The sequence below is a fragment of the Molossus molossus genome, unplaced genomic scaffold, assembly GCF_014108415.1.
Source record: "Molossus molossus isolate mMolMol1 unplaced genomic scaffold, mMolMol1.p scaffold_m16_p_8, whole genome shotgun sequence".
Lineage (NCBI taxonomy): Eukaryota > Metazoa > Chordata > Mammalia > Chiroptera > Molossidae > Molossus > Molossus molossus.
The window spans coordinates 106,820,918-106,843,780 of record NW_023425402.1 but is presented as its reverse complement, the minus strand read 5'-3'; the positions used below and the strand labels follow the sequence as shown (position 1 = coordinate 106,843,780).

The window sequence follows — 22,863 nt, the reverse complement described above, 5'->3', positions numbered from 1 at the left end:
CGCAAAGCTGTTCCGATGACCGGTTCAGGCAGGAACATCGAAAGGCAGGCGGGACACTGCCCCGAGCCACATGGCCATGAGAAAGGACACCAGGAAGCTGAGCTCTGAGGCACATACTCCACGGTCCTTGCTCGTCCCTCTGCAGAGCCTCAGGACACAGATGCAAGGACCTGGAGGTTGACCACAGCCATGTCCCAGGACTCCGCCCCCACGGTGACCCCGGCCCAGCACAGGACACAGCCTCAGCACTCCTCAGGGGTGAGGGGACATCCATGGCCACCACGGGCACGGCACAGGCGCCCATCCAGCCATTCTCCATCCAGGCCTGCTAAGTCCCAGGAGGCAGGGCTAGTGACCAACACAGTTGTTCAGTCGGCCAAGATTCCACAGCTGCCACCCACGTATGAGGAGAAGCAGTGTGTTTCCGCGACACTGAACGGTCAAAAATAACTAATATAAAATTAGACACATCTTCGCCGACCTCTCTCTGCTCAGAGAACGAGACATCGGAGTCATGACACGTCTAGTCCTCCTGGCCCTCGGTCACCCAGGGCCACCAGCCTACAGTACCAGAACCATGCCCAGAAATGCTCCCCCATCCCGAGAAGGCAGACTACGGTGGCAAGAAACACCTGGACTGCTCGGGATAAGAGGAACTCAACGGGCCGTACACAGTCATGAAGTCAGGTAGGTGCTGAAGCAGCTGGCCGTTGATTTGGAAAACTGCTTAATTCAAGTAATTGGGGTCAGACAGCAACCAACAAGACCACAGAAGAGTAACACTCCAATCAAACTCAGCTTATGTCAAGTAAGCCGGGCTCCAGGTCATCAAAGAGAGTTCAGCTCAGCTGGGACGTAACTGCTGCCATATGCTCGAGGGGCCACCGCCACACGACAGACACACGGCACAGTCTGCGGACTGCCCTCGAACCCAGAGCCCGGCTGAGCAGGACCGGCCAGGCACGGGAACACCTCGAGTGACACGGACCCGGTGCTGGACGTCAGATGTTCCTTCTTGCTCAGGTCTGAGTGTGTTTTCATTTCTACTTCTGGTTTCTTCTGTGATCCACAAACTATTTAGAAGTGTGATTTAATTTCCAAACGTGTTTCTATTTTTCCATTAGCGTCTTATCACTGGTTCCCAACTTAATGGCACTGTTGTGTCTTTTATATGGCACCGACGTTTAAAAATGCGTTGAGCCCGCTGCTGTGGCTCAGTGGACTGAGAAGTCCCGGCTGGATTCCCAGTCAGGGCACATTCCCTGGTTTCGGGCTCGATCCCCAGTGGGGGCGTGCAGGAGGCAAGAGGCAACCAATCAGTATTTCTCTCTCACATCGGTATTTCTCTCTCTCACTCTCCCTTCCTTTCTCTCTAAAAAACAAAGTCAATAAAAACATATTTTAAAATTTTGTTGAGGCTTGTTTTACATCCGTGTTCCTGGAAAATTTGGGAGAAGGCTGACTTTTTTCTTTTTTTTCCTGGACTAGCGCTCACAGTAAAAGCAAACCCGGTTCACTGGTTTCGGGTCTCCGAGATGACTGACGCCCACCCCTGCCACGGCCAGGACCCCACACGTACCTCAGAGGGCACACGGCGGCGGTGTACCAGGAGAAGAGGTACTGGCAGTCGGCAGTCTCGTGGCTAAACTCGGGGATCCCGTCCTTCATCAAAGGGTCGCAGTGGAAGAAGATGGTGGAAGAGACCGTCTTTGACTTGTCCTTCCCACACTTGGAGGACGAGGTGAACACCACATCTAGGTCGCCATCTGTCAGGAAGGCACAACCTCAATGATGCTGCCGTCGCTGTCTCAGTAACGGCCGAGTGGTCTTTTCAAGTTTGTACAAAGTTTGCACAAAGTCAAGTGTAAGGGCCCTTCACCAACGCCTGTGTGCTCTTCTTCACAGGCGGACCCACCTTGCGGAGCCGCTGCCCTAAGTCGCTGAGCGACAAAGACTTGAGCCTCGCCCGGGAAGAGGCCTGGCTTTGGTCCTCAGCTAACAGTATGATTTGGAGTGTCTAGGCTGTTGCACCCACCTGGACACAGATCAACCGAGTGAGCTACCAGCCAGCCAGCCAGTCAACCAATCAACTAATCAACCAACCAGCCAACAACTAACCAGCCAATCAACCAACCTGCCACTAACCAACCAATCAACCAACTAGCCAATGAACCATACATCCAACCAACTAGCCAGCCAGCCAGCCAACCAATGAACCCAACCAGCCAGCCAGCCGACCGACCACCTATGCGGGGTTCGTCGGTGAAGGCCTGGCCACCACGAGGCAGTGAGCTCCTGGCTGGTGACGCAGACCTGGGAACGTACCACACCCTGACTCCTCAGGGAGACAGCAGTGTGTCCTGCTCCCTCCTGAACCCTGCCCTACATGCATCTTCCCTTGGCTGATTGTAACCCGGGTCCTTTCTCTGTAGTGAACCGGAGCTGTGACTGACAGCGCTCAGCGTCCTCAGTCCTTCCAGTGAATCATCGACCCTGAGGGTGGTGATGGAGTCCCCCCAAACTGGCAGTGTCCGAGTGAAGGAGCCTTGTGGAGATTCAGCCCCCTCCACATGCTGTGGGCGGCTCGAACTGTTCACGTCAGCCAGCTACAGCCAGAGGCAGGGAGTCCTGGGGCCCGGGCTGTTCCACTCATTTGGACGGATGCACATAAGGCAAAAATCAGACCAGTGCGTTTGCTTTAAAATGCATCTGACGGTCCGACTAAAGGGGGTTGGTTCATGAACATTTTAAAGCTCTCCCTTTGAGGAAGTTAAATACGGAATGATAACAGAAAAAGAGCAATTACCTTGAATGTAGTATTTGGTTTTATCAGAAGTTCCAATTTTCCTACTAAAGTGTTGGTCATTCGGTTTAACCTGGCATATGTTGGCCCCGTAGCAAGCGGGATACTTGGAGCTTGAGATGGAAGAGAGCTGGATTTCATACAAGTACTTGTCCCCATTCGCTCTGATGTCCCCAGAGGCACTGAACGGCCTGCAGAGACAGAGGTTGGCAGTGACTCCAGCAGCCCTTTAGGACAGCCATCCACTGTGACCCCAGTCCTGGGAGCGGGTGTGGGGCTGCGGGACACTCTGGTTCTGAGCCCGTGAAGTCCGGTGGGCACCCGCTCCCAGCCCCCGCCCCGACGGGCACCCACGCCCACTCCCCGCCCAGGCCCGCGCGGAGCAGTGCACCCTCCTCCACTGTCCAGCTGCACACCCACCGCACAGCCAGTCCCCTTGGCCCCCGACCCCAAGAACCTCCCAGTGACACTGCCAAAGAACTGACCATGTTTTCAGAAGCTGATAAGCCCATATATCCCTGATCAAAAGTTGTTTCGCAAGGTTTTGGCTTCAACCCCTGGGCTTATGGTAAAGCAAGGGGGGGAAGAGCGACTTTATCTTTACACTCGAGAGAATTCACCATCTTTGGTGTTAAAACTTCGCGGCTGAGCTACGCTTTCCCTTGTTTGAGGCAAACACACCGACTACCTAGAAACAGTAACTAACGCGCGGCCTGTGGATGTCGCGGCGCTCAGCCAGGGAGCGCCCCGGACTGCCGGCTGCGCCTGGACCACGGCGCAGCGCTCAGAGGACAAGGCTGCACTCACTTAAAATAAATGTCTCCCAGATTGACGCTCTGGCCGTCGGCGGGGTTGGTGATGGTCCCGTTCACCATCTGCACCTCCTGCGGCTTCACGGCGCAGGCAGCCCGCGAGTCCCAGCTGAAGTAGTAGGTGCAGCTGTCCATGTCGAACCTGGAAGAAGGGGCAGGGGCGCGGTCACAGCCAGACCGGGGCTGGACTGTGCGAGGCTCCGCAAGGCGACTGCAGCACAAAGCCCAGGGCTCGTCGTCCATCCGAGAGGACCTCAGGTCCCCATGGGTCTCCACCGCCAAGCCTCCCTCCCTCCCAGGGATGGGCAGGCAGGCAGGCAGTTCTGGCTAAGATGACTATTTCAGTCACTTTCCTCAAAACCATAATAGGAAAGAGGACCAGCTAGTACATCAACAATGTGAAAAAGTAGGCAAGAGTTTAACACAATTTTTTAAATTTAGAAACCATGCAACATCTAAAAGCTGGGGGGGAAAAGTTGCTCCTCGATTTTTAATTTTTATTTGAGAAAGCTTTTAGACTCAAAGTGATCAAGCCTGCGGACAATCAACCACCCCTGGGCCTTCCCTCTCCGGCCCAGCTCGGAAGGGGCTCCTTTGTTCAGAGGGCGGCTCACATGCTCCCTCTACTGGTCAAACGTCCCCCTCACACCAGATGCAGAACTGCCTGGAGAATTCCAGCAGACTCCATGGGCAGCATCCCAGGCGCTGGCCCCACCTGCTGGTGGGTCCCAGACTTGAACACTGGCTGCTTCAGTCCAGTAGCGGTGTGTCCCCACACATTTTCCTGCGGGAGCAGCCCTGCACCCCCAGCCCCAAGTCTCAGCACCAGCCCCTTCACATCATGACTATCAACATCCTGTCCTGGCTCACACACTCACAAACCCCAGTGAAGAGCAGAGAGCAGTGCTCAGGAGCCCCCACACTCTCCGTGGTCCCGAGACCCTCACCTCCGGAATGCAGGCCTGCCCACCGTCTTCGCGCAGGCCAGCTCTATGACGGTGGATATAGTCTTGTTTCTTCCACACTTATCACCTTTGGAATATGTTACGATGACTTTGTCGTCTGGAACACACAAATGATGGAAAAGGTGTTACTTCTAGTGCTTTATGAAAACCTTCAAAGTTGGAAGTCAAAATCTACACCAAGGACCAGGACAGAAAAAAATTGGCTTTCTGAAAACGTATCGCCCGATTATCAGCCCCTGGGCCGAGCCTCCTGGCCGCGGTGGGGAGTCACTGTGGCTGCCCCTAGATGGCTCCCCCGGCGCACTGGGAGCCAGCAGATCACCGCTGAGCGTCCAGCGAAGCCTCAGAGCCCAGCTGGCCAAGGAAGTGGCCGGAAAGACGTCCAATGGCCACAGTAACTGACTCGCAGGAACAGCTGCTCCGGCCGAGCCTGTGAGCAGCCGCTCGCGCAGCCAAAACTAAACCGCCAAAGGGGGTCATATTGTGGGCAGGGAGGTCTAGGCACTCCTGCCTGTGGGGTGACTCTCCCCCCTCGACCTGCAGAAAGCAATGTGGTTTTCATCAAGGCTGAGTGACCCCTCAGGATTTCCTTCTCCATGTCAACAGCTTCGAGCGAAGTCGTCACCTGCGATTCAGTCAGGACAGCTCGACGACCCCACTCCAGTCCAACAGGCGAAGGCGAATGTTTCCTCCTTACTGGTCCCAACACACCCCAGCTACTCCTCACGAAGAAAGCCCCACCCGCCTCCTCCACATAACGAACAGCAGAGTCTCAATACCAACTGCAAGATGCACTTTTCGTTAATACCAAGACAAAGAGCTTCATTACTATTTCTCCAATTGGCAAGACGTTATAAAATGTACCCCTGAATTACCTACACCAAGTTCTCGTGTAACTGTCCGGCTCTCCCCAGTGAACGCTTGCACACGTACCTACACACCCAGGTATTCAGCCCCCGCAAGAGCAAGGATTCACAGGGACCCGACCCATCCTGCCTTCCCCCGGGGAGAAGCACCTCCCCAAGGAGCTGGGCTCTAAACACACCCCCGGACCTGCTGTCTCAGAGAATACCAAGTAGCACTTATTTGACTGTCCCAGGAGTTATCAGAAGGCCTGAGAAACGGTCATGGGAACAGTGCCTGGGAGCTTCACCCCCAGTCTGTGCTGACCCCTCGAGAACACCCCCCCCTCCCGCAGGGGCGGGACCCAGGCCTCACCCACGACATCCAGCTTCTGCGTGTGCACCAGCCCCAGAACCTGCACGTCCCCAGATGCGGTCTTCTTGCAAATGCTGGCCCTGCCGGAGCAGTTGAGGGGCCCCTTGTAGACCTGCTGGCACAGGTTTATGTAGTACCTGCGGAGCACAAGAGCAGGGGCAGGTCAGCCTCCACCTCCCCACTCAGAGCAGCTCTCCCGCTACTTTCCGAACAGCCGTCGTCCGGCAGCAAGGAGCCCGAAGCACCTCTGAGCGCAGCCCCGACACCGCTCTGCAGACAGGTCAGTGCTCCCTGCAGAAGAAGGGGTGTGCCAGCCGGCACACGGGGCGAGCCCTGCGACGCGTGGGGCCTGCTCACCTGAGAGGTGGCTGCAGCCCTCCGAGTCCACGCCCCTCTGAGGCGAGCCCGCAGGACTGAGCGTGCCTGGCAGAGAGCAGGCCCCATACCTGGGGCGGTCGGTACAGTCAATGACCTCGGGCCAGCACAGCCTAAGGAGTTCATGCCACAGAGCTGGGGAATGAACACGCCTTCCAGAAACCCGGCATCGGAAGGCCACCACCCTCACCAACACAAGTCAAATCGAACCTAACTGGATGAGGTCAACAGCTGACCACCAGCTTCTCTGGTTTCCGCTCAGCTCTGCCTGCTAACCCATGCCCGACACCTCGGGGCTGCGCCCAGGAAACACCCACGCCATCATAACCTTCCGACTGACAGCAGTCCCACCCGGGGACAGGAGGGGGCCCACCGCGGGCCCAGGACCGGCAGGAGAGTGAGACGTGGCTGGCGAGTGGGGAAGGTACTCACGAGGCCCCCTGGTGGACAAAGATCCAGGACCCGGTGAGCGAGGACAGCAGCCGCAGGTCGTAGGTCTTGTGCCCCTGGATGAATCTGCACTCCATCTTCTTTGGAGGGCACACAACGTTCGTCTTCCACTCAAACGTCACCTCACAGCCGCGGGTTTCACTGAAGACCTGTGGCCGCCCGACATCCGCATCCTCGTCACACTTGAAGATGATAGCAGACGTCCTGTGGCTGTTGGCTGGGGAGCAGCAGCGCGGAGGGAAACCATCAGACCACAAACAGCCGGTGTCGCACGGTCCTCACACCCCACGCCGGCCTCCCCACGCCGCCCCAGCCAGGCCTCACTTTGTTCAATTCACATACAGCGTATCCCTAAACAGACCAGTGCGTCTCACTGTGCTTAACGACCTTACACCTCTAACACAGTTCCCCAAGGACAGGTGTTCAAACCTGACTAAAGCACCAAAGACAACAATAAGCAAAGTGACAAGACACCCACAATGATCTCTACACGTGTGCGTGGCATCCCACAGGCCAGGGGAAGAGTCCTGCGGCCATGAGCCTCCAAACAAACCACAGTAGCCCCCGGGAACTGATCGTTTATAACTTGAATACACACACCATTCTGCTCCCTGATCACGTACAAGAATTAAGTCACTTTTTACACAGTTTCCTCAGCTCACTTTCCTCGGGAACTCACATCAGATTGTCACACACATTAGGAGGACTCACGTGTCACTGTGTCTAAACATCACAGGAGTGAGGGCTCGGAGCGGGTTCACCATGACACCCCCAGCCCCGGCCAGGCCTGCCAGGCAGCAGAGTCGATGAAGGGCCCCGGCCCCTCCTGATTAGTCACTTGCCTCCCTGCAGACCCATGACAAGCAGTCACTCTGAGGCAGGACTGAGTCATCGACGCTGGGCCTGGTGCGAGGACACGTGTCTCAAGCTGGTGAGAGCCTAGCTGACCACCCAGCATGTGCCCGTCAACCCCGCTGTGGTCTCCACGCACGGTTACGCAACATGAGCCGTGGAATGATTAAAAACATCCTTCCTTTATGAAAAGCAGCCCTGACGAGGAAAACAGTGACATGCGACAGAGCTGCTGCCGTCCACACGGAGGGCCACGGAGGCCAGGCGCCCTCAGAAGCGAGCCTCGGAGCGTGCCAGCTGGGACCAGCCCGTGCCCGGACGGCCCGCAGTGCCCGCCACTTACACTGTCTGCAGAAGCCCCACTCGTGGTCGCGGTCGTAGTTCGCGGTCGTGGCGCACCACAGCCGCACCCTGTTCTCCAGGACACACTCGTCATAGCTCTTCCCGTTGACGATGAAGGGGAACACACAGGGGTCCCCTTCCTCGGTTTCTGGAAAGAACACCGGCATGACCCAGGGCCAACGCGACGGGGATGTGCTCCGCCGCGTGTGGTCACCGATGACCTAGAATGGTCGCGGAGGACCTCCCACACCAAGGGTCACCCGAGACCACCTTCAGGACCACCGGGCCTCCCCCCAAGGCTGTCGGGACGTGCCATCCCGTGGTCCAGCCCAAGGTCTCGCCACTCAGGGTTTGGGGTGTCACGGCTTTCTCCCGCTGCCAGGTCCAATTCCGTGTTTACTAAGAATGTGTCACCCCGCTGCGCAGTTTTACCTGGAGGGCAACTGTCTCCGTTGGCATAACTTAAGATGACTGCTTCGTCCTGGTGCCTGTAGTCCAGCCTCATCGACGCCAGCCGTCCAAACGACACCCCCTTGCTCCCGGACAGCAGACAGACGCCTCCGTCCTTACAACCGCCTTCATCCGGGCCCGCGGCCGCTGTGCACACCCCCAAGCTGTAGGTGCGCGAGTCTCGGGTCACCTGGACAGGGGACAGCACGTGGCTGTGACGGGTCCCAGGTGCGGCGTGAGCACGGCAGGGGCGGCGGGTGCAGAGCAGGCTGCCCCTGCCGTGCTGGTGTCGGGGCCCGGGAGCTCCTCTCCTCTGGCCCTGGCCGGCCTGCTCTCCGGACGCCCGCGCCCCTCCGCCCTGGGCCCCGCCTGCTTCCTTCTGCCCCCCCCACGGCAGCACACTGCTGGCCGTCCTGCGCCACGCCTGCCCATCTGAAACACGGCGCTGGTGAGGACTGAGCACACAGTAGGTGCTCCACGACCAGTGTGCACCTTACCTGCCTTGCCGGCCCCGCCCTCTGCAGGCTCACACCTGCTGCGCACCTGTCAGGAGAGCCCGTCACAGGGCCCAGGGCATACAGTTCGGGTGAACCACTCTCCAGCTGCCCCCCGAGCAGTGCCGGGGTCCTGTGGGCGTGGCCATAGCCGCCCAACTAGGCACCATCTAGATCACAGGCCTAGGGGTCTAGGATCCCCAACCACCAGGAACCGAGGTGGCCACAGCCTCATCGACATAACGAAGAGTCCGTGACTCACAGGCCAGGAGTAAGACGGGCCCCAAGCAGGCTCACACGCGTCTCAGGTCGGAGGGACCTCCTGTCTCCCCCACCATGCCTCTGGGGTCAGTGGAACAGCTGTCTCTCTCTTTTGAGCCCAGGCTGACCACAGTGTAGAACTCCATGTGACGCTGCCCCTCCGGGAACCTGCCCCTCCGGGTACCTGCCCCTCGGGTACCTGCCCCTCGGGTACCTGCCCCTCGGGAACCTGCCCCTCCGGTACCTGCCCCTCCGGTACCTGCCCCTCCGGGTACCTGCCCCTCGGGTACCTGCCCCTTGGGTACCTGCCCCTCCAAGTATGTGGGGACAAGGACGTCCCGCCACCTGTTCTTCGCCTGTGATGTGAGGGCCCCCAGGTGACCTCACAGGGTCATTTAACCCTCACGTGCCTAAGGGTGGGAAGCTCTGAACCAGAAAGCACAGCTCGAGTGTCAGCTGCGGCAGGTGAGCACAGACCCAGACCCCCGACAAGCGCCACCCTCTGTGCCTGCCTCAGTGGTCAGACGTCACATTACCTGAAACACCTCGGACATCAGAAAGAACCCAGGCCCTGGCCTGCCCGCCCCCGGGCCTGGTGCAGGGACTACCTTGAAGGTGCTTTTGGATAGGCTGGACAAGTTGAAGCTGTAGTACAGCTGCTCGTCCATCAGGGAGCAGCCTTCCACCTTCACTTCGTCAGGACAGACCAGCGGCGTCTCCCACTCAAACACAAAGTCGCAGTCGCTGGTCCGCAGCAGCTCGGGGGTCCCCTGTTTGGAAGGAGAGCACAGGTGTTGACGACCCACGTGGGTGAGGCCCGGCACCTCCGCCCCCCCATTGGCCGGCCGAGCACCGCACACAGGTGTTGACGACCCACGTGGGTGAGGTCTGGCACCCTCCCCCGCTGGCCGGCCGAGCACCACACACAGGCACCAGGCTCAGGCACCCTCACTGCCCGGGAGAAGGGTCCTGGCCGCAGCCGAGAAGGAGCGAGAAGTCTCTAAAGGTCACGACAGACATATGTGAAACGGAGACCCTGGCGGAGGAGGAACGTGGGCCTGGACGTGCTCACAGGAGCGTTCCCGCTTCCGGACACGGATATTCCCAGCGAGGGCGAGAGCCACGGCCCGACACTGCACAGGCCAAGCGTGTCCACCAGTGTCTACTCCCTCACTCAGCAGCCACAGGAACAGAGGCGGCAGCTGGTCGATAATTTTATTGTTCATTACTGCTGAGAATCTTTTTTTCTAGAAACTCAAGTGGAAAAAGTATTTCCACTGAAAATAAAAACCACAGGGGAAGAAAAGCACCTGAAAATCTTTCCAGAACTGGAGTAACCCGTGTGGGGGCCCTTGCCCCTAAATGCACCGAACACTGACCAGGGCCATGAGCAGCAGCTCAGACAGGGAGCAGAAGTCAGCGGACACCCAGCCGCAGAACCGCCGCAGCCTCGGGGCACAGCGGGCACGGCACCGCGGCTCATCTCAGGGCGACACCAGTGCTCCTCCTAAGACACCGCCTGAACACGCACACACGCAGGAAGAGACCAACTCGCCTGCCTCCCTAACCAGATCATCCCACACCCGCACACCGGGCCTTTGTGCCGAGAGCCCCCCGCGAGGTTTGGTTGTCGTCCCCGCTCTCAGTTACACTGTCCCTCCTTGTCACTTTCTGCCACTGTCCACATACTGTATCCGGCCAAGAAATCGGAAAGTCATCTCACGGAAACTGCAAGACACGTCAGGGAGCTAGTGTCCATGACCTGAACCCCAGAGCCAGCTGGGCCTTGGAAGTCCATCACTGGGGCTCTAAGAGGGGTCTGGGGATACACAGGGTGGGCAGGGGCAGGGTTCCAGTGCTTCGTATGGACAATGGACAATGACACAATTTCCGTTCACTCACAACCAAGAACCTACTTTGCCCACCCCTGTATTCCTTCCTTCCTTCCTTCCTTCCTTCCTTCCTCCCTCCCTCCCTCCTTCCTCCTTCCTTCCTTCCTTCCTTCCTTCCTTCCTTCCTTCCTTCCTTCCTTCCTTCCTTCCTTCCTTCCTTCCTTCCCTTCCTTCCCTCCCTCCCTCCCTCCCTCCCTTCCTAATGGGGTTGGGGAGAAACATCAATGTGAGAGAGACACATCGATTGGTTGCCTCCTGCATGACCCCAACTGACGAGGGCGACGATGGAACCAGGCACGTGCCCTTGACAGGGAGTCAAACCTGAGACCCTTCAGTGTGTAGGCCAACACTCTAACCACTAAGCCACACACACCAGCCAGGGCCACCTCCTGTGTATTTCTATTACATCACACACACACAGAGCCCTGTCACCAAGTACGTTATTATTTCTGCAGCAAGATGTACGAGTGTCCACATTAGGTGGGACAGACACAGTCCACAGCAGCCTCGGTCCATTCATGTCGAAGGACTGGAAGTTTTCGGGGTTTCATGGACCTCAGGAGCACAGACAAGGGGCAGGGGGGGAGGGGTTTCCACAAGCACGTCCCCCAGCTGTTCTGACCCAGAGAGAAATGGGGGCCATAATCTCCTAATTTTTCTTTTACTCGCAGAGGGCAGTCAAGAGAAAAACATATGCAAAGCCCTGGCCGGTTTGGCTCAGCGGTTAGAGCATCGGCCTGTGGTCCAGAGAGACCCGGGTTCGGTTCCCGCTAAGGGCATGTACCTCGGTTGCAGTTTGTCCCCGGCCCTGGTTGGTCGTGCGGGTGGCAGCCACTCGATGTGTCCCTTCACATCGATGTTTCTCTCTCTCTCTCTTCCTCTCTCTCCCTCCCGCTCTATCTGAACAAAAATGGAAAAATGTCCTCGGGTGAGGATAAAAAAAAAAAAAAAAAAAAAAAAAAAAAAAAAAGAAAAACATATGCAAAGAATCTGTAACGACATATTTTTTAAATGCACCCAGAACAGAAATAATAACCTCCTCCAAAGTCAAATGTACAACTTTGTGGGACCTACTTTGATTCCCGAGGGTCTCCTTTTGTTTGCTAACGTCTGGATCCGAGGTGATTACAGCCTCTGAAAGTCTGTCAGTCTTCCTCGTATGAATCAATCACAATGTTGCAGTTTTGAGAAAAGGTTGTGAGTCTTTTATACATGGGTCGGCCAAGCTGAATACCACTCTTGTACTCAAGTGGGTCGTGTTTTTAAATTACAGTAGCCCCTCTCTGCAAAACCTGCCCTGCTAATTCAGGATGGGCCTGCTCACTTGTAAATTCACACATGAAATTATTCAGGTGCACGACGGCCGGGCGGTGCGATCCGAGGCGGAGACAGAGCACGGGCAGCCTCGGCTCCGAACGGGCTCCGTGGCTTCCAGCCCGGACTGGCGCACACGCACTTCACCTCCCAGCTGCACACTCGCGGCACACTCACCATGCTCACGCCTCTCTTGCAGTGGAAAGCGATCAGCGAGGTGTAGTTGAAATGCTTGTCTGCCTGGCAAGGAGTACTGCTTTCGAAGTTCAAGTACACTTCGTTAGCCACGGAATTGAGTATCGGAGGTCCTGTGACTCGGCCGATGTCCTGAACAAAGAAGAACGCAAACAGTGTTTCAGGAAATTCATTGTTCCCCGGGTTTATACAAAATTGCAAAAATTACACCTCATCCGTTTTGAACATGATTAGCGGCTAAGGAAACCGGGTCATGGCAACTCCCTGGTAGGTCCTGACAGTCAGACGCTGCACAGAACACTCAGTCCGGGGCCATCCCCTCCGATCCGTGGCTGGTGGTAACAGCTCTATTTCTACCCACAGCACTTCAGAGGCTCCAGACTTCAGGCATTTCTCTCCAGTCACAGCGAGAAGGCCGAACCCCGTGTGCCCCACGCTGACCGTCTCCTGCCGAGCCCTGCGCTGGGCCTGCCCCTCCCTTGGCGGAGGGCGCGGCCACGCTCACGCCACCCTTCACCACTCCGCTCAGCACCCAGCACTGGCTGCTCAGTACGCACTTCGGAGCAAATGAACACGAAGGGAAGAACGGTGAACGCCAGGGCAGATACAAGTGCCTGAGTGTGTGTGTGTGTGTGTGTGTGTGTGCACGCGCGCACGCGCAAGGGTGAGAATGAAGCTGTAACTTCCCATTTACCACTGTGGGCGTGTTCCAGCCACAACATGCAACAGCCCCTCTGATTAGAGAACACATTCGTTTTTAAGAGCTGAAAAAGGGTAGCCAGGCAGTACAACACAGCAGATCCCAATCTGCACTGGGGGGCAGTTGACACAGAAGGGCTTCCCGAGACTGGGCTCACCCAGGCCCTGCACCTCCCACGTGGCTGAGGCTGTCAACCACCTCTTGAGCAATTCCTTTGCCCGCTCCTGACAACGCCGCAGATAATGTCCAACTTTTAAAAGGACATCTAGATACCTGACGACAGGGCTCACTATTTAAAGAATACAGAGAGAAATACACCACTTTTGAGATGCATTTCAAAAAATAACACCTATCAAGGATTTGACAAAACACAAATATAACTCATGAAGACAAGTTTTGAAAATCCAAATCTACACTAAAAATGCGAATTTAGCCCTGGCCAGTTTGGCTCTGCAGTTAGAGTGTCGGCCTGCAGTCCAGAGAGTCCCGAGTTTGGTTCCCGCTAAGGGCACGTACCTCGGTTGTGGTTGTACCCTGCCCGGTAGGGGTCGTGTGGGTGGCAGCCAGTCGATGTGTCTCTCTCACACCGATATTTCTCTCTCTCTTCCTCCCTTTCTCCCTCCTGCTCTATCTGAAGATGAATGGAAAAATGTCCTCGGGTGAGGATAAACAAAAAAAAATGTGAGTTTAACACCAAAGTTTCAAGGCAGAGTATTTAGCTATTAGCAAAGCAGCTCTGGCCATTATCACTTTTTAGTAAAGAAAGTGCTTGCATTTCCTAAGCATTGCAATGATACAAGCAACGTTCTTCCTTGCGCTTGACGTAAAAAAGTCTCCCTCGGGAACAACCTTGAGACTGCTCTCATGACACAGACGAGTGTATCTGTGTACGTGTGTTCACGCTGCCTCGCGGCGCAAAGACCTGCTGGCGGCACCCTCGGCGACAGCTCCACACACAAACCCTGGCCGCTCTTCTCCAAGGTCCCAGAACATCGCAGTCCCAGGCCGCGCCTCCACTTTCTGCCTGAGTACCTCCCCGGCGAAAGCAAGAAACACAACGCGCAGGTCTGTTGTTAAAATCGTGCAAACACTGTTTCTGCCCTTAAGGCTTCGCACACTTACTATGGGGGTCCCGTCAACGGGCACCTTGCACACGGCGGCTCCGGCAGGACAAGCCACCCCGTGCATGGGGTTCAGCGGCTGGCAGATGTTAATGTAGAAGTCAGGGTTGGTGTCGGAGGAATCATCCTCGCTCTCGTCATACGCCTCATAGCCCCCCGTGCGGTGGATGAGGGGAGACAGGTCGATGATGGAGCTTCCGTTCTTCACGGAACACTCCGTCTGTTAGAGGAAAGAGGGACCTCACTGGAGTGAACGGTGAGATTCTCCTGATCACCATTAAGTCACCCACAAGAACTTAAAAGCTGAACAAGAAAGCACGAAGAGCGGATTAACGTCCCCAAACGCTTGTTTACGTAACATTAACTCCTGAACCAGTTATTACTGGGACCGTCAGGAGTGGATGAGACACACGGGGTGTCTGCTGGGAGTGACGACACCCGGGAGCTCCTGGGCTTCGGGTGCACCCACGTGTTTCTCCGATGCCGCCTGTGCCCGGCCGCAGACTCACCACCTGCTCGCAGGCCAGAGGCGTGTGCCAGGAGAAGAAGAGCGTGCACGTCTGTTTGTCCAGGGAGATGAGCATGGGCTTGTTGGTGGGCCCGGCCTCGGGCCTGCACACAAAGCTGATGACACTCTTGTACCTCAGGTTGGATTTGGAAGGACAGAGGGACCCTTCCTCGTACACCAGCTGCAGGACCTGGTCCACGTAGCTGAGCCTCTTGCTCGCCTTGCCCACACTGATCCTGGTCTGCCCGAAGCAGGCCCCTGTGCCAGGAGAGCGGGGAGGAAGAAACACCGTCACGCATTCGAGCAGCCAACTTCCGTACGAGATCTTCCTGCAAATCCAGACTTTCAAGTGCACAGCAAACACCCACAATTCAGAGTGTCCAAGGTGGTTTTAGCAAATGTTATACGTCTGATATTTCTTCACAAGGCCACGTGTTCCCCCCAGGTCAGCTGCCCGCTGCAGGTGAGGACGATGTGACCTTCGAGGCTCCTCTGCTACTTGGCTGGAGGAACGCAGAGGCTGGGGTGGCAGGAAGTCTCGGCACTCACCTACGCCGGGAGAGCAGTTTTCATTCTCCCCACAGATGCTGATGTAGACCAGCCCCTTCTCGCTGTATGCGGCCGTGTGTCCGGAGCTGCCACTCAGAGAGTTCAGATCAAACAGGTGTCCTGCAAGGGGTCGGGACGCAGTGACTCCAGGAAGCCGAGTCGGGGGCCCACCACACACGGATCACACTAGCTGTCGGGACCCCTGCCTCCCTCATAGACACAGCCCTAAAAATGCTCCTGACTGGCCAGCCGCACACGAGGCCCCCAGCCCGAGTCTTCCGTGTCCGTCCTTCCCCAGGAGCAGCGGCTCCCAGCACCCTCCTCTGGCGCTGGGCCACGGCAGCCACTCGGTGCTGCTGGGACTGGGAGGGCCCAGTGGCGCCACGCCAACGCCTGGGCACCGCCACCTGCGTCCTCCAGGCCCCCAGCAGACTCGGGAGGTGTCCTAGTTGTCCCCCGTGAACAGATACCAAGGAGGCTGGTTCTGCAAGCCCAGGGCTGCTGGACAGCACCCGCAGACTCAGGGGTCACGGGGGACATGGCTTCCAGGGAGACGGCGGGGCTCCCAGGACAGCGACAGAGAGCAGACGACGGGCCCAGGGAAAAGGACGGATGGACACAGGCCGGATGCCGCTGCCTAGGTGCCCTGCCGGCTGCATGCTGGGGCCCTCACGGGGGGCGGTGACCGGTGGCTTCTCACCTGTGACGGGGTTGGTGACTTGGCAGTCACCGTGCACGTTGGTCTTCACGGGACAGGCGGCGGCAGTGGGCCAGGTGAAGGTGTACTCGCAGTCCTCCACCGCGCTGATGAACATGGGCCTGGAGTTCTAGAGCGAAGAACAGTGCGTTGCCGACAGGGCGGTCTGCTGTCCCGGGCAGGGCCTGCCCGGCAGCGCACCTGGGCTCGGGACTCCTGCTCTGACTTCTACGAAATGAGGCTGACTTAGGAAAGGCGAAGGGTCAGCTTTGCTCCCGAGACACCAGTGGGGGCTCCACAGATGCAGGGTGAGGGACGGGTACCCAGAGCCAGAAATCCGCTTAGGGGACCGGGAAGGTTTTCCTTCAGCGAAGGCACAGGGCGGGGCTGGGGACAGAGCAGGCGAAGGTGCTCGAAGGGCCCGCCACTGACTCTGCGAATCCCTCCACCGCACCGGCCAAGACGTGCTCCACGCGTCCTCAGAGCTGCTCGCCACCGGTGCTCAGCCTCGTCCGCACCCACACCCTCCGGACGAGGCCACCCTGGCCAGCCCCCTGGCACCGCATGCAGAGCCCTCACTTTCCCTCCCCCGGTCGGTCAGCTTTCCTCCTCCGCCGTGAGCCTCCCGGCTCACAGAGTCGAAGGTCTGCCCAGAGCCTGGCCGCTCAGTCTAGGCTAAGCCCCGCAGTCTGCCCCAGAGAAACCTCAGCTGCCGTCCAGTCCAGAGGGCCAGCCCCAGGCCCCGAGCCCTTGTCCCCACTCCTCCTGCTACTGTTGGCCAAAGACAACTGGACAGAGTGGGCAACCTGTCCTCACGTGGAACAGGCTGTCTAGCTGGACCCTAACCCGAACTAGCCGCAGCTCTACTCTCCCACAGTGCAGATGGGCTGCACCCTGATACCCCAGCGCCCGAGAATCCACTGCCGCCGTCCGCAGCCGCGCTGCCCCGGCCAACCCGCCTGGGAACGGTCACTCACGTCCCAGAGGACGGGCCCGGCCGTTCCCGGTGCACCGACCACACCCCAGAAACGGCACCCGACACTTGACACCTCTTCTCTGTAACCCTCAAAACAACTGGGCACGTTGGGCAGGGCTTGTGTTATTAATGGGTGAGAGCTCAGTGCGGGCAAGTAATGAGCCACGTTCCTCGGTGGGAAGGGGGAGCGCTGCCTTTGACCCAGGTCTGACCTTCTGCTTTCCCAACGGCCCCGTGAATACAGGAGCGTGTTGTCCAGGATCAGTTTTCTCTACAGTCTCTGGGCCCTGAGTCAAACTTTAACCGGAACCCACGAACTCTGAAGCTACAAGGGCCAGGCCGGGCATGTCCGGGCCGGAGGAAAGGCGCCCAGGCCCACGGGGCAGCGCGACACTGCCCTCACCTGCGGAGGCGCCGTCATCCGGAGTCCTCCCCTCCCGGCCGAGGGAAGGGCAGGTCGGCTCACGACCCTTGGATTCCTCCTGCCCCCACAGCACAGCCTCGGGCCGAGGCGGCTGCTGTCACTTACGACTTGGTTCTCGCTGCAGGTCAATCGGATGGTGGTCGACTTTTTCCGAATCTGGTCCGGACACAAGTCTCCATCGACGTAGGTCAGGACGGTGATGCCATCTCTCCACTGAGGGCCATCTCTCACCCTGCCGAGATTCACGGGCTTGGAGCCGTTCAGCAGACACACAGCCGCCTCCGGAGGACATGACTCTGCAACAGGGGGACGAGGAAGTGACCGTCCGACACCTTCCCGCCTAGAACTTCACTGTCCCTGGGAAGTGATGTCAGACACTCTGCGCCGACTCCAACAGTCGCTCTATGATAGTCTACTTCTTCTACGTCAATCAGAGGCAAGGATACCACGAGTCCTCACTCACTGTAATACTGTTTGACCAGAGACGACTGGGACAGGTATGCTGAGAATTCGAGGTGTCACAGCCTGAATTACTTCTGAACCTCAAAATTCATGAAGCTAAAATACCTAGATGAAGCCAAAGGGGCATTTTAAACATCCTACATTCATGTGCCCTCTTTCACCAAGAAAGCACCAAGAACTCTGCCCCTTTCTTAGTCCCCAAATGTCCGTGCCATCTGTCCTGCTCCACAGACTAACACCGATCTGCCCAGCACAGAGCAAGTGAAGGGGCCCTGACCTCAAACCACACGGAGGATGAAAACCACTTTCTGTAGGTGAAACCCAGAGCCCCAGGAGTCGAGCCTCACAATGTGTGGGCAGGGCTACTAAAACTCCAAAAAAACGGGACAAGTTTCGTCTTCAGGACTTAAGGGGCTATGGGTGGCACCCAGTCACTGCAGAACGCTCCTGGTCCCAGTGTACGGCTGACTTCTGTTCTCACCACCGGCACGGAGGCCTGGGTGAGCCCCTGCACGGCAGGACCAGACACCCATGTCACTCTCAGAAGACCCAGCAGGCACACGCCCTGTCTCCATTCCACATCCTCCACCTCCTGTCCTGCTGAGAAGAACCACCTGTCACCGTGATTCCATCTCCCCACTCCACACACTGGTTTATCCTGGGCCACGCCAGGGGTTGGTCATTAAGATCCTGAAATCAGTCTTCCTGCCGCTTCTTGGCCCACCCCCCCGTGTCACGGAGAGGATGTGCCTTCAGAAGCCCACACCGACGCATTTCCCCAGAAACTGACCACAAGCCTTCAGCCCGCCGAGAGCCCTCTCACCCGTGCCGGGATGCGGAGACAGAGACTTGCAGACGTTGATGAGGTAGTGCTCGGTGGCTCCTGTACTCGTGACCGCTTCCCAGTTGTCACTGTACCTCGACAGGGACGAGAGGTCGTAGTTGTTGCCAGCCTCGTCTCTGCAGGGAGAACACAGCCGTCAGGCTCAGCTGTCTCGTGCCTGAGCGTCAGCATGCGGCCTGGACAGGCTCAGGGTGTGGGTGCCGTCCTCCCCGACAGCCTGGGACTCAGATCGTCCCCAGGGACTGAAAACCGGGCCGCTCCCACCAAGTCGGAGCCAGCGAAAACCCAAGTTCAGGAAGCTTCAACACTTAGTCCAACACGATTGTGTATCAACAAAAACCTCCAAACACCAAGCTGGGAAGTGGGTGCTCTCTGTGCACAGGCCAGAGAGAAGACACAGGTAAGCAGCTGACACCAGGAGCACCCCAGCAAAGATCCCTCTCAGGGTCAGGCCACCTGCTGTCGAAATCTGAGGCCACCTACAGTCACTTAAATTAAAATGGACCAGTGTTGACCCTTCTACTCAGGCTAACGGTTTTCTTACTACACAAATCCCAAATGCAGACAGTTACTGAGAGCCAACCCTACACCAGGAGCAGTGTTAATGGTGAGTGAGACCAGCACTCGATCCCCATGGGGTGACAGGTCACGGTGAAGACAGAGGAACAGTCGCAGTCACCACTTCATTAGATCCGAGCATGTTTGAGGAGAATGAAGAACTTCCATTTATTCAAAAAATACTAAGCACTAAGCTGAGAGTATTGTAGTAAACAAAATAAATAAAATCATCTCTCTTATAAAGTTTACAGGAATTACAATGGAAGAAACCATCAAAGGGATCGATTTTTTTAAGTGTATAGTATAACAGCTGTCAATCAGAGGTGAAGAGAGCAAAGGCGAGAAGGGGGTATAAAGTTTGGGGAGCGAGAGAAAGAGATGAGTGGTCAGAGAAGGCCTCCCTGGGAAGATGACCCAGCAACTCTGAAAAACAAGAAACAGCTGGCCATTCAGGGACCCAGTAAAGACCACACGCAGAGGGACTGGCAAGAGCAAAGGGCCTGCAGCACAGTGAGCCTGGCGCATTCTAAAAGCAAGGTGCACCGTGTGGCTGGAGCGGAGCAAATGTGCAGGGGTAAAGTAGCCAGGGGTTAGGTTAGGGGTACCATGAGGCAATATCAAGTAGGCTTTTTAGCTCAAAGCAAGAAGTTTAGCTTCTAGTTCCAACGACACAGGAGAATCATCGTATTGAACAGTTGCAGCAGAAGAATGGTCTGAGCTGACATACATTTAAATAGGATCATTCTGCCCTGACCAGTTTGGCTCAGTGGTTACAGTGTCTGCCTGCAGACCAGAGTCCCAGGTTCAATTCTGGACAAGGGCACATCCCCTGGTCAGGGTCATGCAGGAGGTAGCCAATTGATGTGTCTCTCTCACATCGATGTTTCTCTCTCTCTCTCTCTCTCTCTCTCTCTCTCTCTCACCCCCTCAACTCTATCTAAAGATAAATAAAAAAATATCCTCAGGTGAGGATTAAAAAAGAGAGAGAGAGAATCAGCAAAGTGGAAAATCGGTCTAAGGAAATACAATACAGTGCAGAAAGGATATTAAAAGACATGTGGACAGAATGGAGAACTGAAAAGATACAATTAGTAAAAATTTCAAAGGAAAAGAACAGAATAGGTTACAGGCAACATTCAAAGACACAGTAACTGCAAATTTTCCAAACTTAAAAACAGACACGGATCTTTGGTTTTGGAACGCACCCACTTCCAAGAACATAAGTAATAGTAAATCCACACATAAACAAATCATGCTGAGATTGCGGAACATAAGAAAAATATGTAAAGAAAAAACAGCTTATCTACAAAGGAATGAAAACAACTGATAGAGAGCAGATTCTCCCATAGCAACAGCATGCACTGGAGGCTGATGGATTACCTTCAAAGTGCTGACCAGAACAGCAAACAGAACTACTAATCTAGAATTCTGTACTCAGCAAGACTCGTGCAGATAAAATTAAGCCCTTTCAGATAAAGACCAAGATTTCAACCCTGCAGACTCTGCTAGAACGACCAAGCAGTGTTACTAAGTGTGGTCTGCACCCCAGGCCCATCAGCCCTGGCAAAAGGAGCTGGGACATGAAGCAGTGAGTGGGACACACTGGTTCCTTACTTCACATGAAGCTCATCTACCTGCCGGTGCTCCTTAGCCCATCACACACCAGCAGCAACTGGTGACAAGCTACACTATGAGTAGCACTTACACTCAACAAAGTACCTAAAGAAGCAGGAAAATTAAATCAAAACAAAGAGGTAAGATGCAAAAAGAAGTAATAGGGTTATTTCTTTTGCTGTTTATAAAAGGAAAGTCACATAGTCAAGTAAACAATGGTGATTTTTTAAAAATCACAAAAATGACTTCTTTGAGAGGTAAGAAAACAAGTCTGAACTACTGGATGGCTGTACCGTGAAGGTGGGGGGAGGGTGTTCCGCACTAAAGCTTTCTACACCATCGCACTGCTGGACGGACGGGCAGAGTTACTGATCAACGTTGGCTTTTTGTTAAGTCAAGAACACATGGTTAAGGCAGTCATTAAAAACATGAATTATAATTCAGGGAATAGATGACAGGGTTTTTAATAAGAAAAGAAAACTTAAAAATTATCATCAGTATCCTCAGAGATAATTAAAAGAACTTATTAGAAATTTAAAATAAATATTTCCAAAGGACAGTTGGTAGAAAAAGTTCAGAAAGTGTTCCAGAGTGGAATAAAAACACAAGGGTCAGCAACAACTGTTCACCAGCCATGCAGGGTACTTGTAGAAATTGGGCCAATGCCTTCAAAATGGAGAGGAAATCATTTTGCACCTACAATCCTACACCCAGCTAATCAGATTTGACAGCAAAATTAAGGCACTCTCAAACAATGTATGGGCTCTCTCTCACACCACCTTTCTAACAGGCGTGAGGATATGCTCCAACAAAACGAAAGGGACATACAATCCAGGAGGCAGTGGCCTATCCAGGCCCAGAGCAATCCCAGAACAAGCACTTCTCAGGAGGCCAGAGACCGTCCTGGGAAGACAGGATTCCCCATACACACAGCGCCACAAAGAACCCAGTGGTCCTCGCTACAACAGGAAAGCACGTTATTCTGTCAACAACAAAAGGAAAGACACTACAAAAATGCCGAGGTTTCAAAGCTACTGAGGTCACCACATTCAAACACGGAGCCAGCAAACATGCGGCCTGATTCTTCGAAACAAAAGGAAAGGAAGGGACTCTGGACCTAAACAGCCTATTTCCTTCCAGAGGAACAGGCCAAGGGGCCCAGGGTTATGCCATCTCTCTGCAGGCCCAACCACACCATGTGATTTTGCAAGATATGATGTTTACACGACATTGTAAATGCTGTCCGTCAGTTTTTATTTCTTTGCAATCACCCTGTGAATAAGGCAGGGAAGACCATTAGAGCTACCAAACGTAACGTTAGTGTGACAGACCCTGACGAGGGACTGCGGCGGCGGAGAGGGAACAGAGAGTGCATCTTCACCGCTGTGACCCACACAAGCAGTGTCCGAGGGGAGAGCAGAGGCCAGATGACGCCCTGGTCACTCCACTCCACTTACACCCGGGAATCACGCAAGGCTTTCTGTTTTGACCGCAATCTCATTCCATGTGTCCTATCACAAAATAATCACCCTCCGTCGTGAAGGATTTAGAGCTTCACCTGGTCCACCTCCCGATTTTACTGTTAAGGAACTAAGCACAGAGACATCACCTGACAAAGGTAACCCTATACCACAGACCATTAACCATCAAAACAAAATCCTATCAAGTTTTCGACTGTCCACAAAGCATTACCTCGGGCACTGACTTACTTGAAGGAACACTCGGTCAGGTCGAAAGGCGGGCAGGCGTACTGTGTGCGCCACTCGAACAGGTAGGAGCAATCCGAGGTCTCCTTGAGAAACACCGGCTGCGAAGTCAGGAGAGACACACGAACATGAAATGGGAAACTTCCATTAGTTTACATGTTGAGTTTTAAGGATAAAAACAGTAAGGGATAATTATGTTCACTGAAAACTACACAGATTCATCAAGGTTTCAACACAGTCTCTGTAAGTAACTTATTTAAACTGAGCTCAGCAGGAGCTGA

At 55.5% G+C, this 22,863-nt stretch overlaps 1 protein-coding gene across 3 annotated transcripts in view; it reads right to left on the bottom strand.

The window, feature by feature from the left end:
• The window catches only part of IGF2R (insulin like growth factor 2 receptor), a 99,058-nt gene that overhangs the window by 3,384 nt on the left and 72,811 nt on the right, over window positions 1–22,863 (bottom strand). For all 3 annotated transcript variants that reach the window (XM_036248039.1, XM_036248040.1, XM_036248041.1), the window contains 17 exons: window positions 22,586–22,683; window positions 18,684–18,820; window positions 17,504–17,694; window positions 16,002–16,128; window positions 15,302–15,421; window positions 14,754–15,010; window positions 14,246–14,464; window positions 12,406–12,555; window positions 9,631–9,792; window positions 8,250–8,457; window positions 7,819–7,965; window positions 6,606–6,840; window positions 5,799–5,935; window positions 4,563–4,677; window positions 3,611–3,757; window positions 2,807–2,994; window positions 1,580–1,766 (listed from right to left, as the gene is read on the bottom strand). In XM_036248039.1, coding sequence (XP_036103932.1) covers window positions 1,580–1,766; window positions 2,807–2,994; window positions 3,611–3,757; window positions 4,563–4,677; window positions 5,799–5,935; window positions 6,606–6,840; window positions 7,819–7,965; window positions 8,250–8,457; window positions 9,631–9,792; window positions 12,406–12,555; window positions 14,246–14,464; window positions 14,754–15,010; window positions 15,302–15,421; window positions 16,002–16,128; window positions 17,504–17,694; window positions 18,684–18,820; window positions 22,586–22,683 — 2,825 coding nt within the window. The remainder of the gene's footprint in view (window positions 1–1,579; window positions 1,767–2,806; window positions 2,995–3,610; window positions 3,758–4,562; window positions 4,678–5,798; window positions 5,936–6,605; window positions 6,841–7,818; window positions 7,966–8,249; window positions 8,458–9,630; window positions 9,793–12,405; window positions 12,556–14,245; window positions 14,465–14,753; window positions 15,011–15,301; window positions 15,422–16,001; window positions 16,129–17,503; window positions 17,695–18,683; window positions 18,821–22,585; window positions 22,684–22,863) is intronic.